Source organism: Pleurodeles waltl, chromosome 9 (assembly GCF_031143425.1).
Source record: "Pleurodeles waltl isolate 20211129_DDA chromosome 9, aPleWal1.hap1.20221129, whole genome shotgun sequence".
Classification (NCBI taxonomy): domain Eukaryota; kingdom Metazoa; phylum Chordata; class Amphibia; order Caudata; family Salamandridae; genus Pleurodeles; species Pleurodeles waltl.
Genome location: NC_090448.1, coordinates 568,921,172 through 568,948,397, shown reverse-complemented (window position 1 = coordinate 568,948,397; position 27,226 = coordinate 568,921,172). Strand labels below are relative to the sequence as shown.

Genomic DNA, 27,226 nt, shown 5'->3' with positions numbered 1-27,226 from the left:
CCCAGGGTGGCATGAGACATGCTGCAGCCCTTAGAGACCTTCCCTGGCATCAGGGCCCTTGGTACCAGGGGTACCAGTTACAAGGGACTTACCTGGATGCCAGGGTGTGCCAATTGTGGAAACAAAGGTACAGGTTAGGGAAAGAACACTGGTGCTGGGGCCTGGTTAGCAGGCTTCAGCACAATTTCAAATCATAACTTGGCATTAGCAAAGGCAAAAAGTCAGGGGATAACCATGCCAAGGAGGCATTTCCTTACACTACCATTCTGTGGGTGGAAGCTGATGCAGACTCATGTGGTTATTATGAATAACACACCAATTCAGTTCCATGTCTAGAACACTGATAAGGGCTGATTTTTTTTACCCCTGTCTCTGCGCCTCTCCCCTGCTGCCGCTGCCCAGCTCCTTGTGACTGCTGCCTAGCTGCAGCCCTCGAGGCCGCCGCTTCAGACCGCTGTCCACCCGGCCAGTCCTACTGCTTATTTGTAATTGTAATTTTGTTTCTGTTTTGCCTCTGTAGGTAGGTTTGTTTCTGTTTTACCTCTGGAGGCTACTATTGTTTTTGCATTTTGTTTTTGTTGTTGACTCACTATTTACTTTTTTACTTGGCATTCCACTGGTCCAGTCCCCACTCACACTGTTTTTCCCACCGTTTCTTTCTCTCTCCCGCTGCCCTCCCGCCTCCTTAACAGCCCCTCCCACCTCACAGGATTACTTATGAAGGCCGCTGTGCAACTGCACAGCAGGCACATGCAGAGGGTATGTGCAGTGGAAGCACAAAAGGCAAGTCCTTCTGTACCCGTCTGCCTGGGCCGCGTCCAGCATCAGGAACACTGGCCCTTCGCACTCCCACAGATACCCCTTCACAGATCTCCATGCTGTGGACCCCGGGCACAACAACAACTGCTGCCTCGCATTGCCTCGCTCCACAGAGGGACCATTCACCTCCATCCACTGCCAGTATTCCTCCACCCACGAACTGACCTCCATCGCAGCTACCAATACCTCGCCATCCCCGTCAACCGCGATCTCTGCGTAACACCTTGGATGCCTCCTGTTCAACTCCAGATCACTGTGCAAACATGCACCCAAAGTCTGGGACACCATCACCATCCTTGCCCTAAATGTAACCTTCATCATAGAGACCTGGCTCACTCAGTCTTTGGCCCAGACATCACTATGGCAACACTCTCAAGCTTCAAAATGAAACACCACGACTGCGCCAACAGACACGGAGGTGGCACCACCATCATACACAAAGGATCGATCACCTGCACCATGACCAATGATGGAGCCACGGCAGTCATAGAACACATGAACTTCCAGCACAACACCGTTGACAACACCACCATCAAAGGCACCCTCACTTACAGACCACCAGGTCTAAGAACTGGCCTCAGCAACTCCATCACGGAATTCATCACCCTATTCACCATTGAATCCAAGATCTTCCTCCATTGTACATTTCACCCTCGCCAGACCTCCATGCACTGCCCCCATCCGCCACAGCGCCCCCTTCAGTAGCTGCACCAAGGTCACTCAGTAATAATGAACCAACACCCTCCGTACCACACAGACCATCATCATCATCAACTTGGATCAAGCAGTACAGAAGTTCAGCGACTGGATCACCAGCGCCCCAACCTAGTCGCTCTTACCAATTGAGCTAAAACACACAGACCCTCCAAAAAAGCCAGCTGGTACACCCCAGAACTCAGCACGTCAGAATGAAGGTGCAAACAACTGGAAAGAAAATGGCGCACCAGAGGAACCACACTAACCGCACTACCTTCAAATCAGCCCTTAATGACTACCACCACCAGATCAGAGCTGCAAAAAAGGAAGCCCTGACCTACCAGATAAAGACCAGAGCCATCCAAACCATGGAGCGCTTCACCATTGTCAGAGAGTTTGCCTACCTTTCAGCCACTGAAAAACTCTATCCCCTCCCGACAGGAACTCTGGATGCCCTAGTCGACCACTTCCACAACATGATAGAAACCACCTTTAGAAATTTCGATCATCAACCTTCTGACCTCCTCAACATCTCATCAACCACCACCACTGACAACCTGCTCCCGCATGGGAAGCAACTCAGCACAGCGAACACAACCACACTTGCAAACTCCTTCCACTCTGGAGCACCTACCGACCCATGCCCCCACAGGCTTTTCAACCTCAGAGATAGGCCGCAGGCTCACCACCATCCTCAAATGCCTTGTTAACCACAGCCTCCTTTAACTGTCACTGCTGTGATTTGAAGTTTGTTGTGCACTCACTAGAAGGGAGCTTGTGATGGTATTGTTCTTTTGTTGAGTCCAATAAACACATGGTCCAATATAATTGAGAATTGGGAAGAATACAGAGTCTTTCTCTATCTGCACATCTTCTCCTAAAAATCCATCTCTGACAATGGCTTTTATTAACAAATCAGGGATGGTTTTACAGAACACTGGATCTCTAGGGGATTGGTATACATTGAACATAGCTCAATGGCCACCAGAAACTATTGTCATTTAAGCCAACATTACAAGTTGATTGGAGTGGTATCCCCAAAGTATTTATCCATATATGACTTCTACAGCTCTCAACCTTTCTAGGTTGTTATGAAGATTATTTGCCACAAAATTTGGGGTCCTATTATTGTGATTCCTACTTTATGAGTTGTTTAATAATTCAAATGGAGTGCAAAATAAATATCATTGTAGCATTGACAAACAAAAATAAAATGAGATGCATGAAAGAGTGAAAGTGGGAGTGGCCTGGAGACTCCTTCCTTCATGCCCTCTCCTGGACTTCTCCTGATGAGTGTTGATCACCAGTCACTAATAGCACTAAAAGACACTCAAATTAGCATCTTCTGTTTTTTTTTCTTTGGCAGTTCCCTCTGTGCCCCTTGAGAATGTGACCGCCTATCGTAATGGCAGCCATGTCATCGTGCATTGGGAGGAGCCCAGTGGGAGCCTTAATGGTATCTTACTTGGATACAAGCTGGCCTATCAGATGGAGGATTCTCCAGAGGTGAGAGTAACCTGGGTTCTGGCTTTGTAGAGTCGTGGAGTGGGCTGCCACTGCAAGAGTATTCTACTTTATGTGAAAGACTGGACTAGGACCATACCTACTGCAGTGTTGCCAAATACACCCATAGCATCAAGACAACATATTTATGTTCCTGGATATGCATTTAACACCCTAATGTGTTTAGGGAGTTGTCATTGAGATATATTTCTACTTAGACTGACAAAGCAGATATTGATGATTTGTAAAATAGAGCTCAAAATTAGAACCATGGTGCCTCGATGGCTTAGAGCTAAGCGGCAGCCAAAATCAACAGTGACTGAAAGACAGTTTTCTGAACTGAAATTTTGGCTTCCTGGAAACCCTGACTCTAATGAGTTTTTTTCGTTTCATCATTACTGAAAGTAATAACGCTGTTAGAAACTAAGGGCCTGATTTAGAGGTTGGTGGATATAACAGTCCATCACAAACATGACAGGGGTCCCATCTGCCATATTACAAGTGCATTATACCCTAGGCACATGTAATGCCGATAGTATCCCATTTGGCAAACTCTAATTCAAGCCCTTAGTCATTTTTGCCCATCATGGGAGTAGCACACCTCTGATACGGGCACTAGAGCTAAGCGCCAGTTCTCCAGGGCCCAGTTTTTATGTGTACATAACACAAAAAGCATTAGTATATATAGACTGCCTGGTTGTAAAATATTCAATTTAAACTTAGTAACCCATTTACTCATCTTGCTCACACTGAGCACGACACCAGCAAGAATGTCCTTGTGAGGCAATTGCCCACATACAATGCAGAGCATACTGCTGGAACTGACCACCTGCCTTATATAAATAACCCTAGTGTAAATTCATGTCACAAATGTTTTCTACTGGATCCAGTTTTGCAGAGACTTTCTGAGGTTGAATGAACTGATGTGAAGAAAACACAAGTTGACTGTTTTTGCAGGTTGGAATGTATTTTTGCTGGTAAGTGATGCATGAATGTTTTGATGCTATTTCTTTCTCTAGCAAGTATTCAGTTGGACACATATAGTTCAATTTCCAAAAAGCAATTTGCCTAAAGCGGATTCTTAGAAAACTTTTGTATCTGAAATTTCCACCAGGGGTGGCTGGGATGTACATCAGGCTGTGCTTAGCACAGAGGCAATGGCCCACTGGCTGCTGCTCCCTGTATCTCAAAACATGTTTGATTTTCAGGTGCTGGTGGACGCTGGCCTGATAAACGAGATGACCCTGGATGTGAATCTTCCCATTAGGAACCTGACAGTGCGTGTCGCTCCATATACCATGGCAGGCGACGGACCTTGGAGCGAACCAATCTCTCTGAGGAACTATGGTAAGCATAAAGCTGGAATTCACCCATGTTATTTTATGTATAAGATCTGTATGGGGCCGTATTCCCATTTGTGTTGTATTATAGAGCCCTTTGGAATCAGGGCCCCACTTAACGTTCTGAAATATTCACACCTGAAGTCAACTATGCTGGCATTGTATTTGGTTGTGTTTCTTATTGTTTAGAGGTGAATGGTATGGATAGTGGTAAGTGAGGCTAGTAGACTAGTAGGTTGTTAAAAACTGGTTACATTTGACATGGATTTACTATTTTTTTAATTTAAATATTATCACCGTCAACCATCTCCTTTGCTTTAAATATGTTTAAAGTTGGTACAAAAAAGTAATAAAACCATGTTGGGGGATTTTGCCAGATAGAGTTTTCTTTACAGTCTGTTGACAGTTCTGTTGAAATTTTATGAAGATAGTTTGGCTTTCTCTAAGAATATAGAGAACCTTTCATTGTGATATGCTTTCCATTGATTTGCAACTTTGTGCCATGGTTTTTAGGTCAAGCGTAACCGGTTGACCTTGTGTATACTTTTAGTATACGTCTTATGGCTTAAAGTGATTTCATAGTTTGGTTGCATTGTCCTTTAAAAATTCTTGCTTGCTAGAGGTCAGTTCTTCCTTTTTTCCCCTCCTCTTTCTGTTTCAGAGCAGTGACCAACTACTGTATTATTCCACTTTGGTTTCCATATCTGTTGCTGTGATGGACTACTTTGGCATTTCTCTGGCGCTCCCTTTTCACTGTGGGTGTTTTAGGCTGGTAGCTGCCTGCATTTTAATCTAGTATTCTGTTCCTCCTATGATGCTGAATATTCTTTTGGGTTTATTCCAGTGCTGTCCTCACTTCTCTCTCCTAAAACAAGCTTATTTTACAAAAGAAACACCCGGGTGCTTAGCTCACTGCCCACAAAAGCCACAATATATCCTTTCAGGTATATTGTAGCTAAATCTAGGAGCAATAATGTGAAACTTGCTTAGTCTCCAACCTGGAGTCTCTCCTCTAGGGCTGCTCCCTGCCAGCACTCTGGACATGCACACAGGGCATTGCTTATCTCCTTTATTGGGGCCATAAATCTTTTCAGTCTGCTCTACTATTGTTAACTTCATTAGAGCTTTGTTGAAATGTGAGGTAAGAAGGCTTGCAAGACTTCATTATGTTAAAATAAAAATAAAATACTTTACCAGCCTTATTTTCCATTGTCTCTCCTCAAGAGCTTGTGATTTCTGATGTCAGTAGCTGCCAGTGACCACCAAAACATGGCTGAAAAAGATGAAATTGCGAGACAGGGTTGACCAATTTATGTGACAAGAAAAATTCAGTTATGAACTTACAATGCCAATAGCTCTAATTCAAGAAAATGCGAGACCTATTTCATTGCAAATGCTTGTTTGCGGTTCTTGCTACAGTATGTTTCACCCTTTTAGGGCACTGTACCGTTGAAGAACACATTTGAAACTATATGCATGAAAATGTGTTTTGTTCACTATAGAAAAAATATATAAAAGTCTACTACAACGCCATGGATGATTTTAATAACTTGCACTAAATATAAATAAGGGGTTCAGAAAATCTACATTTAAATTTAGGTAACTCACAGAAGATTTTTTTTTTATTCATTGTAATGTTACCAATTAGTACAGACACTCCACAGTGTGACATTTAAGGCACCATGCTCTATGAATAGCATCTAGGCTTTTAGGTGCCATGAAAAGTGGCGTAGGGAGTTTGCACTATACCTCATTTACTGCAATCAGCCTTTGGACAAATGGGATCTCAGCCTGGCTTTGGCACAATTGTATGGATCTTGCCAATTCGCTTTGTATCTTTGAATCTTACATTCAGAATATGAGAACTGTAAGAATGTGCTTTGCACAAATACATGTGTGTGTTGTCGCATTCATCCACGTTCACTTCACCACTCAACTCCTGCCAGTGACCTAAGGGATTACTATGTACAATGTTCCTGGCAGAAATACTTTATTCTGAAATACATTTCCTCTTTTTCTAAAACTTCCCTTAAGCAGTGCAAGTTTCCTCATGATGCCCATGTGATAGAAAACTGTAATGGATTTTGCCAAGGGTTCAAGAAGGCCTTCTGTTTTCAATTTTTATTTCCCTAAGTCCTTTTTTGTGAGTATTTTACCTCTGTGTGAACTATGGATTTTTCAAAATTACTTTCTTTTGCATTTATTTTTAGATGAATACATTCCACTGCATCAGCAAGGTAAGAGGAAGCTTTTTATTTAAATCTGTAGGGTATTTTACCCGAAATTGCATCAGTAAGAAAGGGAGGGATAGGCAGCCAGCTTGTCACCTTACAGTGGTAAAACTGCTGTAATTTTAGCTAGGGGTGGGTGAAATTGTGAAATGTATATCTCGCGAAATATACAACAATTATGTGAAATACGCAATTTTTGCCAAATGTACTCCACTGGTTTCTTGCATGGCTACTGCGTTCAGGGGCATCCCACGAGTACACAGACGTCTTGTGAGATGCAAACAGACGACTGGGTGAAGCAGAAAATGTCTTTTGTGTTCAAATGTCTCTTGGATGGGGCAGATATGAGTTTTACGGTTGCCACAAGCCATTTTCTGCTCTAAATAATCTCCATGTCCGAAAACTTCACAAGTTGCATGAATGCTATAAGAAAGACGCTGTGAAATTCACATGATGTGAAATATGAGGATTTGGGGGGGGGGGGGGAAATCTGTGCAATAAACATTTGTCCCAGGTCTACAGTAAGTAGCACGGTGGTGCAAGGTAAAATAACGGAATGTTATGAAATAGATTAAAACACCTTTCATGTTTTTTAGAACTGTGTAGTGCACACACTGGTATTCCAGCGCAACCCAATAATGCTCAACTGTGCAGTTGTTATGACGCTCAGTGGTGCTGGAACGGGGAGTGTGTTGAGACGTGCTGCAGCACCCCTATAAAACTTGACAGAGATTAGATGGAGAATGAACAATAAAATGGCTATTGAAATGCTGTTTCTTCTGGCAGCATTTATGGTCTCGAAGACAGACTGCCACATACACCTCTCTTTAGTGAGGTGAAGTTACTGGTCAGCACACCCACTCTAAAATGTGTTCCAGCACCACGGTGACTCTCACCTGTGAAGCAGAGCAGATATTTACATTTTAGCACCTTTGGTGCCAGACGGATTGCCATAAGGCAGATGCCGACATGATCAGCGGTTTTCCGCAGGCCCTGGATCACACAGACTTTGAAAAGTTCTCTCTTTTCTTGTGCAGCAGTAGGAGAGAATCCAGCCCCGGTTCTCTCTTGGCATTGGTGGTATGCTGCCATGGCAGTCGCGGTAGCTTTTGGCTGTGCCATCATCATTGCCGTTTTCATGGCCCGACTGCGAAAGAAAGACACACGGTTCGGGTGAGTAAATATCCTGTGTATGTTGTATTTCTCATTTCATTAAAAACAACCTTTCATTCATTTTGCAGCACGCGTAAAAGCGCACGAGTAGTTGCAAACTACCGTGTGTAAATATTCTATGGCAGTAGTGTTTCATACCCTTGTTTAGACACCAAAGTGCTTCCTGGGTAGTTGGGTAAGCCACTACCTCGTTTTTTTTTTCCTTTTGGTAGAGTGTGGGGTCATAGTGTCCTTTGTATGGGAAGTGTTTGTTGTCATGGATGATATCTGGAGGAGTGCTCCTTATTGTGTGGTTGCGAACTCGCAGCTTTGTTTGACCTGAAAGTTATATGGACATATTTGAAGGAGATAGAGCTGCACTTGGAGATATATATTTCATTGTGTTGTATTGCAACATTTATACAGCACTTTCTATCCCTATGTGGGAAGCTGAAGTGGTTGCCTAACAGTACAGCATGTTGTGCAAATTAGGGTGTGTGGTTGGAAAGATGATGCCTTTGATCCTATGTAGAAATTGTTTCCATGTTGTGCGTCATGACCACTGAGGTGCCATTATCGTGCCATCTTCCTCTTGCCAGACGTAGCACTCAGTGAATCTTGTGCTCTGGAACAGCTAGTTCTTTACCGCACTCCAGAATTCAAGGCGCATGAGGAGGGTCCAAGGGTCTGTGCAATGTGGAACTCAGTCCAAACGCTGATGCCCCCCCCCCCCCAATTGATATAGTGCAGTCCTTCATGCCTCTTTTACTCATGGATTTAGCTCTCCTCAGCACTCTAAGGACATGTTTACAGGCCCCTAACGCCATCTTGGCCACCCTAGCATATTTGTTTTTTACACTAAGGTGGCGTTAAGGAGGGCTTTCTCCCATGCCGTATTTACAAAGTGGCGCAATGCCTGCAATTTGCCACTTTGTAAACCTTTGCGCCAAATTATGTCTGTACCTGGCAGAGTGTATGCAAGGGTTGCGTTCTGACGCAGGGAGGCCCGCATAAATGGCGCAGTGAAATTTGCAACATTTCAGTGCACCACTTTTTTTCCATCATTTTTAATGCCTGCTCAGAGCAGGCATTAAAATGACACACCCATTTTAATCAAAGGGCCTCCCTGTGCTTTGCTGCACTAGCGTCAACATTTTTGGCTAGTGCCGCGAAGTGCCACTAGAGGATCAAAAATGTGGACGCTATTATCCTAACAACCACCATGGTGCGCCATATTGTAAATACAGCTCAACCATGGTATCGTTAGGTGGGGAAGGGGCGACACAAGAAAAGTGACGCATCAGGACAGAGGCAGCATTTTCTTGTGAATATGCTTCTAAGGCTTTTGTGGAGTTTTCCATTTGTTTTAAGGAATGCTTGTTTGGATTTTATGATATTCTTTTGTGTTTGTTGTATATTCCTATTTCATCTGAGAGGGTTGTGTGGCATTCCCTAATACCCTACTACTCAGTGGCAACAATTTCATCTTCTGATTTCAGCTAAGTATTAGGGAAGGGGATGAAGTTAAATCACACAATGGAATTGCACTGTCTGCCGGGGGGTTGCAAATGTTTGAAGCCTGATTGCTCCAGATATCCACACCAAGGTCATAATTATCTTTAGTTAAAAAAGAGAAGATGAAGGGCTCCGATCCCCTGGCCTTCACCCAAAGGTTATCAGCGAACCCAGTTCCAAACACTACCCTGTCAGCCTGGCAACACCAGAATGACTAAACTCCACACACAATTATTTCTGTCAGGCAAAACAGACCCAAATACCCTCCTTCCAAAAGAGTTTCCCTGCTGGTCTGTCACTGGAAGGCGCAGTGTGCCCATCCACCATTTCTTTCTCAATTATGTCCCACAGGAAATGGTTAATATGAAGGTGGGGCATCCTTTTTAAACAAATTATTGTTTTGGTAAAATTGTGAAACTCTGCCTTCTATGTGTAGACTTGAATTTCCCTAATTTTCAACTCAATACATGCATAATTCAAAATTCACAGATACCACTGCAACATTGATGGGAATCAGTAGAAGGAAGAAAGAATGCTGAATGAAAGTTGTGATTGGAAATCAGAACTTTACTAGAAAGGAAAGAAAGCTAGTCTAAGACAATTATCCCAACTACCCAAATAAACTATTGGTGTTCAAGTTATAAACTAAACAGTTTCAAACAAAGTGCTAGATAGGCCGACTAAACATCGTAGGGGTAAATTAGAGGGAATGCCTTGGTATCCAGAAGCAATAGGGTGATATTACTATGACCGATAACCAGAACCACTGGAATCATGCTGCAAGGAGACTCCAGATTATAGGGCTGGGTTTACTAAATTATGTGGCAACAAAAGACAAGTTATGTGGCATTATGCAACACATTTTTGATGGTATTATTTCATCGTTTTGTAATTTTTACATATAGTAATACTGTCTGGGAAAATGTCACCCCATTAGTAACAGTCTAACAACTAAAAATAGAAATAAGCAGCTGAAAATGCCCTTTACAAAGGCATTAACTAAATAAACTTTGCAAATTACCTTGCACAGTATGCAAACAGATGCCGCCATGTTTTTAGTAACTTTTAATCCGCATGAACCAGAAACTGCAATTTTTTTGTTAAAATTTGCAGATTATGCTGTAGATGATGGATTATGTGGCAAGTGCAATGCAAAAAAGCTGTAGCCGCAGAATTTAATAATTAAAGTGGCCTTGCCGATAAGTAGGCATTTCACTGACATAGGGGGCGGGATGCGCGACGTGCCAGAACATCATTGCTTGACCTACAAATCCAGCATGTTAAGCTTTATAACAATGAAAAGAGAGACAAGAGAGTCAGTGAAAATGCCAGAATCCATCTCAGAGCATCTATAGAGGCGGATCTAATATGACTTATAAATTGTCAAACATAGTGAATGTATTACGGAAATGGTTTTAATTATTAGTAGAGTTGAGGAAAAAAATGCATTTCTGATCACTTTGGGGCGACATTCCGGGGCGTCATTCTTTCTATCTATCTATTGGTTATTCTACTTTGGTCTGTGTTTGTAAATGAGTTTGATTGTCTGTTTCTTACTGATTTTCTAGTCAGGCTTTCGAGCCAGCCGTAGAACAGGGAGAGCTGGTGGTGCGCTACAGAGCCAAGAAGTCATACAGCAGGCGAACAACAGAAGCAACCTGTAAGTATTTTTCGAGTATTGTTACACTGGCTTCCATAGGGAGTTGCATGTCGGATGGCATGCTATCCGGAGCGTGCCAATCCACTTCTGTCATACACTTTTAAAAACAACCCTGATTTTGAGGGGCATTATTTTCATTTCGAAAAATGTGCAAATTGCGCATTCACAAGCAGGTGCATCTGAAATATTCCTATGCGCAGATCGAATCTTGACTGTAGTCCATTTGGCGATGGCTAACTTCCCACGTGAACGTTGCTCAGTTGCATCTTGTGACTGCCCATTTTACTTATGAATGATTGCTCTAATATACAGTTAGCTTATGTGATTTTGTCCAGGAGCAGGTGGCACGTGGCCCCTTTGCCACGGTGTAAATTTGCAGAATACAAATGTACATTTCGTGTGCGATGTAATTTGCTTTAGTATGTTTTGCCCCCAAACTTTTTTGAATTTGCAAGGTGGTGCAAATGGAGCACACACAACTTTGTCCCTGTAACTTTCTCCAATTCAGTGTTCTCAAATTGGGAAAGAGATTGTAACAGTTTCCAGGTGCTACACGGTGCAAAAGGCTGAGGGGCACGCACTGTACATCATCCCATGCTGCACATTTGCATTACCTGAACCACATAGGTATCTTGGCCAGACCTAAGGCCACCCCGAACACACAACACATTTAGTTATCACCAGCACAATATCAGTTGTACTCACATTGCCTCCTACAGACCACGCCAGATACGGGGTGTAATGGAATTTTCGGAACCAGGGCAAGAGGGTACCAAACTACATCAGTGCTGCAATGCCATACTGATAACATACTGAAACCAAATAAATATGTGTAACATGACGTCACAAAGCATGTCTAAGTCTACTTCAACTGCATTGTACGTCAACAACAACATCAACATCAACAACCAGCTGTATTTCGGAACCAACGGTTCCATAAAATGATACAGCATAAAAAAAATACACAAATACATTTCAGGATTCAACATAATACAGTAAAAGTCACCAAACCCCCACCCCAAAAAACTATACAAAATAGCAGCATAACAAAATTAAACCTCACCCCTAAGGCAACGCCCTATGATTTGATTTTAGGATTTGTACCACCCTGGAGGCATGAATCCAGAGAAGATTATTATCAGCTTAAGAACAAGGGGTCTCATTTACAAGGCCCATGGCGGAGGGCTCACTGCTCTACCAAGAAAGGGCAGAAATGCGCAGTATGTACAAGATACAGGTCATTTCGGACCTCTCCCCCTGCATTGGCTCACAAATTGTTGCCATGTGTCAACTCAGGCACTCTTGCACCATGTGCAAGGGTGCCTGGGTTGTGGGGAGGATTGTTTTTGTGCAGGAAGGTAAACCTTCTTGCACAAAAACAATCACAAGAGTTAAAAACTGTGAGAAATAAAGTTATTTCTCCCTGCTGTGTCAATGTTACACCACCCTTGAGGTGGCATAGGAAGCGGACTCATTCCCAGGCTTTTAAATCTGGGAATGCATCAGATTCCTTTGGATTCCATGGGTTGTGCGTGGGAATACCCACAGCAACACCCATGAAATGCTCCTTTCACGCAGTGTTATATGTGAAAGGGGTCCATATTTACAAGGCCATGAAAAGACGCGTAATGTTGCTTTGTGCGGCCTTGTAAATATGGGCTGGCACACTGTGCCTCCGCAGCGTTATCAAAAATGACGCTCCAGTGGCGCAGTGTGCCGCTAGGGCCTCGTAAAGGAGGCCCAAGGTGTTGCATTGGCTTAATACTCTGCTAGAGGTGGAGAGGAATGTATTCCTGCATATTATAATGGCCAGGTGGACGGGGTGTTTACAACAACAAAACAACTGCATTGTAATATATGGACAGCAATTTCATAATGTTGCTAATATGCATTATCTGACTTATTTGGCACAGCGGTATCAGATACCATTAATTTTAAGACTTTTCTATGGCAAGTCTCTTTTGCACCATCGCCAGATCTGTAGCACCCCTCTCCTTTCTGGTTATTTCACAGTTGGACTGGACTACTGGGCTGCTCTCACAGATGAGTTTATGGGCTGTTTTTCTGGCTGTCGTTCTGTTTTGTTGTCTGGTGAGACGGATTTTATGGTTGATTTCCAGGATATTATCACAAACATTGCCTGTAGCAAGCACACATGCATGTAGTATCTTATTCCTTGTTACTGTTGATTTCTCGGAAATTACCACAAACATTGCCTACAGCAATCACAGATGCATGCAGGCTCATATCCCTTGAAAAATATTTATACATCATGCCTTTGCAAGCTCAAAACTGCAAACTGCCCTCATTTGGAAATGTGAACCATTTTTTCAACTGTCCATGTGCTTATGGAGGCAACTTTTAATTTAGTTTGCGCGACTATATTCTGTCCCATTCAGACCCTGGTTATTTCAGACAGGGCGGTACAATTGATCCTGCTGGGGTGTGTGTTCTAAAGCATTTTGCAACCAGTTCAGCAGAACAGAGACAGTTGCCCGGAATGACATGTGGAGCATGTCTGGCATTTCAAGAACGTTTTGTTAACATGTAGGGTGAAGGGAGAGGGAAAGGCGTGAATAAATTCACTGGGTGGTGACGTAGCACAGATGTGCCGCCTGGTACAATGTTGAAACAAGATCAATTTGGGAATTCCCACGATGAAGACTTTGAAAATATGGCACAACAGACCTGTTCAACTGGGAACAGAGCATGTTTATTGTGGCAAAAAGCATGTTTGTGCAATGTAATCTGATCTCACTGTGGGGATTTAGCCCCATCTTCTCAGAATCTACTGTCTAATGACCATTGGGAGCAGTGTATAAGACATCAATGTGCCATGAGAATATTCTATATTTAATTAATTCCTGGTTAGAACCCAACAATGCTGTACAGTTTGATAAAGGCCTGCCCGTTCTGAACTAATGCAACGCACTAGGAGAGTTCACAAATAGTTATTTCCTATGTGATTGATATATAAATCTTGTAGATTTCACTGCACCATTTTTTGTGGCCTCCCTGAGTGGGAACGCCCCCCCTTGCGTACATTATGCCTGGCGCAGGCATAATGTGGCGCCAGAGGTCACAAAGTGGCACACTGCTAATATTGTGCGACTTTGTAAATATGGTGCACCAGAGATACCTACATAACTCCACATTAGTGTCCAAACAAATGATGCTAATGTGAAGCAAGGAGGCGCAAGGGCCTTGGAAATCTGGACCCTAGTTTTCACAACTAGCTAACAAGCACACTTGGAACATGGTTTGTAGTCTACTCTTGAGGCCAGGCTAAGTATTCAAAACTCGATTTCTTCAGAGGACAAATACATAACAAAGGGTTTGAGCACACCAGCATCCCCTATGTGTTGTTTTGTATTCACTATGTTTTAGGTAGCCTTGAGTTCTGCAACAGATTACGGTATTTCTGCTCTGGAGCATTCAGCGAGCACTAGCAGGCAGTCCTCAATACAAGATGCAACCCAGGCTGTGTCTCCAATTAACATAAATCATGGTGTCCTTATCTGCTGTGAAACACCTCCACAATGACATCTTCTGAAGTCATGAATAGTCCCCAAACGCCAAATTTTAGCTCATCTTTCACTCATTTTACAGTAATCAGATGAACAAAAAGCCAGGCCTACTCATTCAGACTATTGGGCTGTCTGCAGTTTGGTAATTTACAGAAAGGTCTCTTTACACTTGAATACAAGATTTGTGAAAGGTTTCCGAATAGTTTTATATGACTAGTAAATCTTCTTCAAGCCAGTGTTTTGAGAGAAGTGGTATGGATTAGTTTTCTTGCATTCTTCATGAATATTGTTGTGACATCTATCTTTCAGCTTAATGGTTCAGTTTTTTTGTTCAAAGGCATAGAGTTCCTTAAATAAAGACTGCACTGATCTAGCCAGATTACCCTTATCCCTCTTATTACCCATAGTCCTGTTCATCCTTGCACTGTTTGCTATCAAGGCGGTGTTCAAACTAGTCAATTTCACATTTGTGGGGAGAGTAACTGTGTTAGAATCTCTGTTCTGTGAGCAAGTGAATCCCTCAGTGAAATTGCCCTTTTTGCTTTCACATTTCTTTAATATGATGTGGTCTGATTTCTATTTCAATCAGGAGCTTTGTTTTTTAGTCTTCGATGTCTAGTCAGCGCCCCAGGAATAAGAAACTGCATTTAGACAGTGCTTATTTTTTATTGTTACTATGGTAGAAAAACCACACTTCGCCCCAAAATCCTTTGGTTACCCCATCAATTTTTCGGAAAATATCAGCTAGTCAGTGTTATGAATCACTCTGAGTTTGACCCTTAGGTGTTATGCTTCAGGCATTGGAATGAAAGCAGCATCTGCAGCCACAGGTGGCAGTGCCTGCACAAAATTGAGAGCTATCCCGGCAGATGTCTCTGAAAGGCCAATTTTGCTGGAGAACATTCAGCTACACGCCGTTCACATATACACTGAACCACGGCCCGCTTTGTAAAAAGAAATAAGTGCAGGGGCCCAAAGATTATCTTAGGAGCCCACCAACGTCATTGTCAAAAGCCAGAGTTGTAAATTCCTAGGTTGCTTAATCTTCCACATCATATCTCTTTATTCCACCCCTACACATTCTGTCTCTATATCTCACTCTTGGAGGGTCTTTTCATCACTGTCTTCTCACTGTCAGCATTTTCCTATGTTTCTTTGTGATGATTAAAGAATAAGGCCAGATCCTCAAAAATGAGTGTGGTGTCCACCACCAGCAGTCACCGGCATAAATTAAGCGATCCACTGAACAGAGATGCTGATTTTATCGAAATCACTCCACAACCTCTTCATATGAGTGCCCATTGTGAGGCCCTTACAATCTACCACAGATACATTTGTGAATTTCTCAGACTGTTGTAGGTTTTGCAGTGCAGTATACTGTCTAGTCTCTGGAGAGGGTCAAGGCACTGCAGTATTATTTGTAAAGCAGTGTTTTAAAGGCAAGTGAATGGTTGCTATGATTTGTAGGTTCTAACAGTGTACCGTCTTAGATCCAATATAAGGACCCAAGGAATAAGAACGTAATATTAGCCAAGCTTTATTTTACAATTAAGTCATGTGAACACAGGTTAAAATTTTAAAAAATATGCATTCCATGTATTTGTAGTCTTTTTACTTTGACGAACTTAGGGGCCATACTACAGAAAATCTCTGACGTTGCAAAAAGTAGGGCAAATCTATGATGCAGTGTGTTTTCCATTTTTCTGCTTGGGTAGTACATGACGGAGCAAACTAGTATTGCCCGAGGATATATTACACTAAGATTTTTTGTATTATTGGAAAAAGAGGGTGGATAGTTGAACCATTTCAAAACATGTATAATTCACTTTGTTTGCTGTATTAGTCATTGTATGTGTATAATGGAAAGCGTTAACAAATAAATCCTAATACATGAATAATTAATAAAAATAAGGGAATAGAATATACAGTTTATTTCACTATTTTGCCACTTATTCAATAAAAATGGAAGCAACAGATTTGACATTTCAAAAATGGAGGAATTCTCCATTTCCCATTTTAAAAACTTTACAAATTTAGTGGAATGAAGTGATACTATCGTAAAATGTACCGCATTGTGCTGCATAATATGTCTTTTGTTTCCGCGTACTTTTAGTCAACCCTACCGCATAATTTGGGCCTCTCCTGTCGCATATTCAAGTGGCCCTGCATATATTGCATGCTGTCCTGGGCACAGCCTCTCTGCCCAGGTGAAATTTGGACTCTGAATGCCCTAGTGCCAGCTGAGAGAACCAGCGACAACTGAGTTAGTGGGAGATAGATGAATTACCATGGAAACCCCCGTCTACAGGACATTCTGAATGGCAATCAGTGCCAATTAGGAAGGAACCAGCGCAGGGGGCACAGCAAAGAAATGAGGGGCTTTGTGTGCCCAGCCCTCAGTTTTCTGGGCTACGGGTTTGCTCTGTTTGTGCAGAGGCGAGGGAGGGAGGGATATGAAATGAGATGATTTGGTTAATAAATGAACCATGGCGTTGGAGGACAAGGGTCTCTTTGTCCCGACCTCACTGGGAACATGCTTTCGGAGACTGTTTTCCCCGCTTCTGTCGTCTCGCTGTCTCTCATTTCTCACCCCCTCTCTTTACCCTCTCTTTCCTTTTGTCCCTCCTTCTCTCCTGCCTGACTTCTGCCTTTCTCTGCACTGTCCCGCTTCGTTTGCTCCCCTCTCCTTCTATCCCGCCTTTCCTTTGCTAGCTGTCTTTTTTTCCTCCTCTCTCTGTTGCTGTACACCCCCCGCCCCCTGATGTTCTGTCCCCATATCGTTCGCTCTCTTTCATAGCTGTGCGAGGAGGTCTGTCGCTTTAGACGAAGTGAAAATGATCACCATCAATAACACGAATGAATCTACTGACGAATCCACCACTCAAACCAGACCTCTTCAAACTTCACTCCTCGGCTGTACCAATCCAGGGATGTAGCAGTGTGTCATGGATCCTTGTGCAAGGAAGGAAATGTTACCCACCCGACCTGCCGTTTGAACTCTGAAATACAGCTGTAATCAGGGTTTAGAGGGCCCCACGGGGCTCTTTACCCCGGCACCACTGCACCTGCTGCACTAATGGAAGCAACGCCTCTGCCTCCCAAGCTTAGCGAGGGTCCTCCCTGCAGCGGTAGACAAAGGCTGATAGCTCTATGGGGACACCACTGATGTTGGGGCACCACTGCCTAGGCAACTCCCAGAATAACCACCACCCTCACCAGTACGTGTCACTCAGAATTTAAGGCCCTGAGAGTCGGCATGAAGTAGCAGAGGGTGGTGGAGGGAGTGAACAGCACCTCCGCCTCATAATGCCAGCATAATTATACAATGAAGCAGGGCTGCTGCCTCACGGTGCCATTTGGTTCTGGCACCACATTACTGCAAAAGGCATGAATAATTGTCCCTTTTTGGTGAATTCGTGCGCTCTGTGTGCTGAAAATCTTTGAACTGTGCCTGCAGTCTACCCTCCTGCTGTGTGAGGACATGGTGTTCTGCGCTCCCCTGCAGCAGGGCTACCCAGACTAGGGCTCCCTGCTTCCCCTGCTGTGTGGACCCGTCAGCTTTGGTTAATGCCCTAACTCAGCAAGTGGGTATCTGTTAACGCTGGTCTTGCAAGTTTTGTGTCGGAGCTGCACATCTTAGAGGGAGAGGACTGATAGCATTCTGCTCCGGTGCTTTGTGAAAAAGTGCCTTGCAGAGCAGGACTGGGGAACCAACAGCAGCCCTGGCAAAAATGATCAAACCAGCCCCGCCCCTTCGTCTCTTCGCGCTATCTCATTTTTCATCAATCTATTCTCTATCTCATTCTATCTCTCTTCCCTCTCTTATCGCTTTTTGTCTACCCCCTTGCACCCTCTCTCTCTCTTTCTCTAAGTCTCAGGCTCCAATTAACCTCAGGGATCTCGGGAAAGTGACAGGGGTACCAGGAGTGGCCCCAGGATTTCAAATACGGCTTCCAAGGACTCCAGCCCACCGGGGGAATGTCCAGTGGAAACGAAGGCCTGTCTGCCCCGGTTCCTTGACTAATGTAGCTGTTCTGCCGGAATTGTAATCCTGTACACCACTTATTTCAGTCAGTCAGGGGTTCGCCTTTACAGTTCACTGCGGTTGCAAGAACCACTCTGTCCTAGTCCATGCATTAAACCGCATAGCGACTCAGTGGCACGCCAAGTCTATGCGTTAAATGACATAGTCATACAGTGAAATCATAATGCATTGTTTACTTTTCCTCTTTCTATTGCAGCTGCTTGGGTCAGTAATGGATAGAATTGCATGGAATGTTACCACACTGGCTAACAGTAAAGTTACTAACCGGCAGTGACGACACTACTATGAAGAAAGGGGTGCACTGCCGTGCATTGAGGGGCACGCTCACATAGAGAGCAAGGCACGCTGTGGTCCAGCAAAGCACATGACATCCTACAAAGCTGTAGTGCACACACCACCCTTTGTGCGTGGAGTAAAATGCTATCACGCACCGAGCAAGAGAGATAAACACCACAGATCACACTGCCAGACTGAGCAGACTTTCATAAATCACCAACCACCCAGTTATATAATACAGCAATGAGTCCACTTCTGCAAAGCACCAAGTGCACTCTTGCATGGTACCCACAACACAAAACAACACTGATAACGCTCCTAGAGAGTGCAGTGCACAATTAGACAGCACAGAGCACACTTGTAGGAAGTTGGCTCTGTATGTGCTATTTCAAAGTAAGGAATAGCATGCACAGAGTCCAAGGGTTCCCCTTAGAGGTAAAATAGTGGTAAAAAGAGATAATACTAATGCTCTATTTTGTGGTAGTGTGGTCGAGCAGTAGGCTTATCCAAGGAGTAGTGTTAAGCATTTGTTGTACATACACATAGACAATAAATGAGGTACACACACTCAGAGACAAATCCAGCCAATAGGTTTTGTTATAGAAAAATATCTTTTCTTAGTTTATTTTTAAGAACCACAGGTTCAAATTTTACATGTAATAGCTCTTTTGAAAGGTATTGCAGGTAAGTACTCTAGGAACTTTGAATCATTACTTTAGCATGTATACTTTTCACATAAAACACAATAAGCTGTTTTAAAAGTGGACACAGTGCAATTTTCACAGGTCCTGGGGGAGGTAAGTTATTGTTAGTTTCAACAGGTAAGTAAGGCACTTACAGGTTTCAGTTTTTGGTCCAAGGTAGCCCACCGTTGGGGGTTCAGAGCAACCCCAAAGTTATCACACCAGCAGCTCAGGGCCGGTCAGGTGCAAAGGTCAAAGAGGTGCCCAAAACACATAGGCTATAATGGAGAGAAGGGGGTGCCCCGGTTCCAGTCTGCCAGCAGGTAAGTACCCGCGTCTTCGGAGGGCAGACCAGGGGGGTTTTGTAGGGCACCGGGGGGGACACAAAGTAGCACAGAAAGTACACCCTCAGCAGCGCGGGGGCGGCCGGGTGCAGTGTGCAGACACGCGTCGGGTTTCCTTCAGGTTTCAATGAGAGATCAAGGGATCTCTTCAGCGCTGCAGGCAGGCAAGGGGGGGCTTCCTCGGGGAAACCTCCACTTGGGCAAGGGAGAGGGACTCCTGGGGGTCACTTCTGCAGTGAAAGTCCGGTCCTTCAGGTCCTGGGGGCTGCGGGTGCAGGGTCTTTTCCAGGCGTCGGGACTTAGGTTTCAGAGAGTCGCGGTCAGGGGAAGCCTCGGGATTCCCTCTGCAGGCGGCGCTGTGGGGGCTCAGGGGGGACAGGTTTTGGTACTCACAGTCGTAGAGTAGTCCGGGGGTCCTCCCTGAGGTGTTGGTTCTCCACCAGCCGAGTCGGGGTCGCCGGGTGCAGTGTTGCAAGTCTCACGCTTCTTGCGGGGAGATTGCAGGGTTCTTTAAAGCTGCTTCTTTGGATAAAGTTGCAGTCTTTTTGGAGCAGGTCCGCTGTCCTCGGGAGTTTCTTGTCGTCGTCGAAGCAGGGCAGTCCTCAGAGGATTCAGAGGTCGCTGGTCCCTTTGGAAGGCGTCGCTGGAGCAGAGTTCTTTGGAAGGCAGGAGACAGGCCGGTGAGTTTCTGGAGCCAAGGCAGTTGTTGTCTTCTGGTCTTCCTCTGCAGGGGTTTTCAGCTAGGCAGTCCTTCTTCTTGTTGTTGCAGGAATCTAAATTCTTAGGTTCAGGGGAGCCCTTAAATACTAAATTTAAGGGCGTGTTTAGGTCTGGGGGCTTAGTAGCCAATGGCTACTAGCCCTGAGGGTGAGTACACCCTCTTTGTGCCTCCTCCCAAGGGGAGGGGGTCACATCCCTAATCCTATTGGGGGAATCCTCCATCTGCAAGATGGAGGATTTCTAAAAGTCAGAGTCACCTCAGCTCAGGACACCTTAGGGGCTGTCCTGACTGGCCAGTGACTCCTCCTTGTTTTTCTCATTATCTCTCCTGGACTTGCCGCCAAAAGTGGGGGCTGGGTCCAGGAGGCGGGCATCTCCACTAGCTGGAGTGCCCTGGGGCATTGTAACACGAAGCCTGAGCCTTTGAGGCTCACTGCTAGGTGTTACAGTTCCTGCAGGGGGGAGGTGTGAAGCACCTCCACCCAGAGCAGGCTTTTGTTTCTGTCCCCAGAGAGCACAAAGGGCCTCACCACATGGGGTCAGAAACTCGTCTCTCAGCGGCAGGCTGGCAGAGACCAGTCAGTCCTGCACTGAACAATTGGGTAAAATACAGGGGGCATCTCTAAGATGCCCTCTGGGTGCATTTTTTAATAAATCCAACACTGGCATCAGTGTGGGTTTATTATTCTGAGAAGTTTGATACCAAACTTCCCAGTTTTCAGTGTAGCCATTATGGAGCTGTGGAGTTCGTTTTTGACAGACTCCCAGCCCATATGCTCTTATGGCTACCCTGCACTTACAATGTCTAAGGTTTTGCTTAGACACTGTAGGGGCATAGTGCTCATGCACATATGCCCTCACTTGTGGTATAGTGCACCCTGCCTTAGGGCTGTAAGGCCTACTAGAGGGGTGACTTATCTATACTGCATAGGTAGTGTGAGGTTGGCATGGCACCCTGAGGGGAGTGCCATGTCGACTTACTCGTTTTGTTCTCATCAGCACACACAAGCTGGCAAGCAGTGTGTCTGTGCTGAGTGAGGGGTCCCCAGGGTGGCATAAGATATGCTGAAGCCCTTAGAGACCTTCCCTGGCATCAGGGCCCTTGGTACCAGGGGTACCAGTTACAAGGGACTTACCTGGATGCCAGGGTGTGCCAATTGTGGAATCAAAAGCACATTTTAGGTGAAAGAACACTGGTGCTGGGGCCTGGTTAGCAGGGTCCCAGCACACTTCTCAGTCAAGTCAGCATCAGTATCAGGCAAAAAGTGGGGGGTAACTGCTACAGGGAGCCATTTCTTTACAACACTGCACTCCGGTTTGGCAGAGGACCCATTGCTATGATCTGCACCAGAGAGCACACTGCTGTTTAGTACTGTTCAGGGCTCACTTTAGCTCTGTCTGGAGTACAGCACAGATTGCAGTACTGTACAGCATGGAGCACAGAGTACTGTCGTAGCCACAGGCTAGGAACTGAGAAAGTACAGAGCACCTGCCCCCAAAACGTGTTGATGGCGTCCTGCACAGTGCACCCTGCCATTAAGCGTGGAGCTCACGTCTATGCACGGCCGAGTATGCCACTTAGGGCCAGATGTAGCAAAGGGTTTTTCCCATTCTGTGTCAATGGGAAAATGTGTTCGTACATATGGCCCTTACTGCAGCACAGAACACGCTGCTCCGGGTTACAATGCACCCCCTGGCACACCTATGTGGAGTACAGCAGAGACCAGTCTGCTGTGAGGAAAAGTACAGCCCGTTGCAGACTTCTAAGGAGTACAGCACAGAGCACACTGCTGCAGAGCACAGGCCTCTTCTGTTTAGAACAACACACAGCCTGCTGCAATTGGAAAGCGCACCGAACGCGCTGCTAGCAGTACACCACAGCGCAAACTGCTGCCCGATACCGCACGAAGCAAGGGTGTTCGTATGAAAGCATAGAACAGAGTAATGGAAGGTACAGAACAAGGGGCGATGCTATGGTGTACCGTACAGCAACGACCACGCAACTGCTTAGTACAGCAGAGATAGGGTGACCAGACGTCCCGGATGACCCCGGACAGTCCATGTCCCGGTGTCCCGACGCTTCTCTTAATTTTAAATAAATGCCCCGGTTTTTGGGACGAAGGTCAGATCATTGAATAAATGTCCCGCTTTTTGGGACGAAGGTCAGATCATGTAGGGACGCATAAGTTAAAGACGCCCATAAAGTATGGAGGAATTAAAGTAATTTATCTGGTACCGGCAGGCAACACAGTCCCCGATTTGCTCCCAGCAGAAAGATGGAGTGGGGAGCAGAGAGAGGTGGGGCGGGGGGAGGTGTTGAGGGTGCAAGGTGGGAGGTCAAGCCCTAGCTAATATTATATATGTTGTTTTGTAAATGCATGTGTGTGCATGTGCGTATATATATATATATATATATATATATATATATATATATATATATATATATATACACACGTATAGGCACACATTCACAAAGCTACGCAAACAAACGAACAGGCCAGATATAAAAGTGAGAGTAAAGTCTTTAGTCCTTCCTTTATGTCTGACCTGTCCCGATTTTCGCTCCTCAGAAATCTGGTCACCCTAAGCCTAAGCAGAGAGTATGTACACATCTGTGGTTCCCTTACATTCATTCTTCCGACTCACTCCTCTTCTTCTCTGACTCTCACTTGCACACTCTGAATCTCTCGCTCGCTCTCTGCTCACCCTTTCTCGCTCACTCTTTCCTTCTATATCTCATCTCTCACGCCCTGTCTCGCTCTCTACCCTACTCCTTCCTTTTTGTGCTCCATCTTGCTCCCTCCTCATTCTCGTATTCCCGCTGACTCTCTCTCGCCCTTTCGTGCGGTCTTTCTCTCGTTTTCTTCCGTTTATCACTGTGCTCTTTCTCACCCTCTCTTTCACTCTGACACTTTCACTCTCTCTCTGGCTCTTAATCAGACTATCTCATCCTTCCTATTTATTTTTCTCCCCTTCTGCCTCCCTGTGCACTTTCTCTTTCTTCTCCCTTTGTTTCGTTTTTCTTTTTTTGTTCTCCCTCTCACTCTGTCTGGTCCTTTCTTCTTTTCTCAAACTCCTTCTCTCCTTCTGTTTTCTCTCGTAGTCCTTCCTCTTTGTCTCACAAACGTGACTGGTGCCAGTGATCCTGCTCGTGATCTACCTCAAGGAAGCTGTACGGTTGGGCAACTCTCTCTCTCTCTCGCTCTCTCTCGCACACATACACGCACAGCTCGAGCTAACACCTCCACCCAGTCCCCTGAGAAAGCCCCATCGAGCTGCATTCCTCATGCCTCTGAAAACATGTCGAAAGTTTCCATTCGCGCATCACCACTTCCTCCCTGGACCGCCCCATCTGTACCCGTAATGCTCGCCACTCGCACCTCCGCCTACATTACGAACATGGCGTTCGGGGGATTGAGGCGGCACGCCTATGGACAAAAGTGTGCCCACACTTGGCATGGACAGTGACGTAGCAAGGGTGCCCTGGACCCTGGTGCAGGCAAGGAAATGGCCCCTTTCACTGCTGTTGGGTAGTAAAATGCCAGATTGCTATGGTTCAGTGACCCCTCGTGGCTTCGGTCCAGGTACAACTGCGCCTGATGCACTAATGATAGCAGCATCATGTGTATTGCAATCTTACCTCGTTTGGCTCCTGTGCGAGTTAGATTCAAACAGTATCATAGTAAGGACGCCTAGTGCAAGCAAGCAAATGGCCCCTTTGGCTGCTGTTGGGGTCGTAAAATACAGTAATCATCACCGTTCCATGAGCCCCTCAGGGCTGTGGGTCCCGGTTCCACTGCACCTACTGTAGAAACACCCCTGGGCATGGGCAGCATTCAAGGCGGAGCCAAGCTTTAGGCTAGAATGTTGGCCATTGGCAAGGTGTGCATCACTAGGGCCCTCACTAAAAGTGGGCATTAGTTCTGATAGGCCCACAGGAGGTACAGTGGCCATCACAATTATGAGTTCTGCTGGAAAATCGTTGCTAAGTGACATTCCATCCTGAAACCTCAACTGCTCAAGCAGTTGAAGACTCCTGATGGAATATTTGGGAAAGCCTGCTTATACCGTCTTTGTAAAACTGATTTGTGCATGCTATTCCCCAAAACTCACAATTTCGTTATTTTCTAACCTTTGGTATTACCGGATCCCGTTAATAGAAAATACCGGTCAGCAAAATAATTGGGAATTATTATGAGCAACTTGTGATCAGGGATTAAGAGTGGTGCAATTTCAGGTGAAAGGATTACTCCTGGTGGAATTCTGCCACCTTCAATTCTGAGTTTCTTCTCCAGGAATGATCAGGTCAGTAGACCTCGGACCTGATGATTCTGGTCCTGGAGACTGGCTGCAGGGCCAGGGCTGCAGGAGAGAGCACATCCCGGCCCTCAATCCCCTCCCCTCCTGACTGGGGTGCAGTCAGTGCTCCCCTACACAGACCCAAGCCTGCCTTAACCCACTTCCACATCCACCGTCAAAGACCCTCCGGCCTCCAGCTGATGATTTACACCCGATCGGAGCAGGCAAAGAGTGTCAGAAGATTCGTCACCAAAATAAGGAAAACCACACCTAAAAGGCCCCGGCATCTTCAGGTCTATGTGGTTATTGCCCAATTCGGGAAGGAAACTCTTTGGTGCGGGGATAACAGCATAATTGGGAACTCAAATGATATAGTATTATTGCGATAAAAATGGGCAACCTTGTAATAGGGCCTAACTGATCTGCCTCGTAGTGCCTGTACAGCAGAAGGACCATTAATAAACCCTATGCTGTAAAAGCATAATTTACACAATGTATACGTTACACATACACATGCCTACATGTAAACGTTTATTAATAATTTTACCTTTTTTGCCAAATTCCCTACTTTACTGCATTGAGGAAATGTATGATTCTCAGATGGATACACGATTTCTCACCATTTTACTAATCCCATTTTTTTCCGAAGGAACTCATTGCAAACATTATTTATTTGTAAGGCTAGAAAAGCACACCAATACTACATCAATTGCACTTAATACTTTTTTACCTAGATAATATATTATTTTGTCCTACCTTGCACCCTTTTCTGCACATAGCTTCTAAATACTGTCTACATAACGTACTCTGGGTCCATTTTGGTGCACAGATAAATGTTCAGCCCCCAAAGAAATACTTGAATGGAGGCTCATTATTAATATGCAATGACCAAGGGCCGAGTTCACCCAAACCTAAAACTAACTTTAAGTTTGGGTTGGGTGAGATAAAGCTTTTGGAGGCAGAACACTGTACACCTAAGGTACCTACGGAAATGCCTACTACAAAACTTTTGCAACATGGTAGAGAACTTGAATTCTAGAAAGATCTGAAAACTCACTTTTTCGGGCACCTATTTCGAATAAATCCTATTTAATTGTCTCTCCAGTCTGCCTAAAATGGCCATACCAATCCTTTTTGTCATACTCGATCAGGAGTACTGATGTAGCCTTGTTCTTCCTAGCACTTTGAAACAAACCCAGCTGCATTCAGTGCTTCACAAAAACATTAAATGTATTAAAGTTTAATCGTCATAGGAATTATGAAAGGATGATTTACACTCCAAGCAAAAATATAATTTTGCTGCTGGAGCGCTCCATGTCTAATGTAAACAGGCAATTTTTCAACCCTTTTCTTGTAACTTTGCAACATCCAGTGGCAGTGATTGACAGCTATTGCTCTACCTCACCTTGTCAATGTGCAAGACCAATAACTAAGGCCCAAATTTAAGAAAATTGGTGCTGCATTATATGCAGCTCTACTTTTCTTGGGCCCCTTAGCGTCCCCTAACACCACCATCTGTGCACCATATTAAACATATCGCTGGGGCGTGGCCAAGATGAGGGCGTGAACGGACGCACGGGTCCAATCTCCGCCGCCCGGGCCTCCAAATCGCCTCGGATCTCCCGACCTTGAGGGTTGTGGGGTTCGGCCGTGGTGCCCGACATGGGAGGACCCCGGGGCGCCCCAAAGAACCGAGGGCACCCGCTGCTGGATTCCTGCGCGTGAGCTGTGGCGCGTCAGGGGCTGGTGCCGGCGTCCGGCGCGCGAGGTATGCAGCGGGCCCTGCTGTGACGCGTGCCCGAGACTTGGCGGCCAGCGGCTCGGCTGTGGAAGTCGCGGCGCTCAGGGCCAAGAGCTTTTGAGGAGAAAGGCTTGCACTGGGCGCCCAGCGTTATACTGGGTGTTGGACCTGGAGGTCGGTGTGCCTGCCGGTTGGGCCTATCTGTGCGGGGCCCGAGAAGACAGAGGGGATGGAGGTACGGCTGATCTCCATGGCGCAGCGCTAGAGGAGCTGGTGGGTATTTGATGGGTTCGGACCTCTGGTCGGCGGCACAGTCGGCCCGCGAAGGCCCTAGGCAAAGCCAAGCTGTACTGCTGCGTGAAGATACACAACCACTGGCGGAATTGGGTGGCTAGGAGCACTCGATCCCCTGGAGCGAAGCGCAGAGGTCCGACTGATATACCTGTGCTTTCATAGTTTGAGGTCAGTGGTGATGGCGACCTCTAAGGCAAAGCGGGACCAGACGGTGAGGGACATGCTCAGGGGGGTTGTCCAGTTCTGGGTGAGGCTCAGGAGGAGCCGCCGTCCACTAAGGGTCCTGAGACTCGGAGGGAGACAGCAGAGGATGAAGCAGCACCAGTTACAAAGGCTTCCCTTAACTCCCTGTTTGAATCTCTCCATAACGACTTACAGGAA

The 27,226-nt window shown here is 45.4% G+C and overlaps 1 protein-coding gene across 1 annotated transcript in view; it reads left to right on the top strand.

Moving 5' to 3' along the window:
• Positions 1–27,226, top strand: part of AXL (AXL receptor tyrosine kinase) — a 227,184-nt gene that overhangs the window by 148,302 nt on the left and 51,656 nt on the right. The window contains exons 8-12 of the mRNA XM_069207542.1: positions 2,882–3,021; positions 4,227–4,365; positions 6,569–6,595; positions 7,627–7,762; positions 10,825–10,916. Of these exons, the coding sequence (XP_069063643.1) occupies positions 2,882–3,021; positions 4,227–4,365; positions 6,569–6,595; positions 7,627–7,762; positions 10,825–10,916 (534 nt within the window). The remainder of the gene's footprint in view (positions 1–2,881; positions 3,022–4,226; positions 4,366–6,568; positions 6,596–7,626; positions 7,763–10,824; positions 10,917–27,226) is intronic.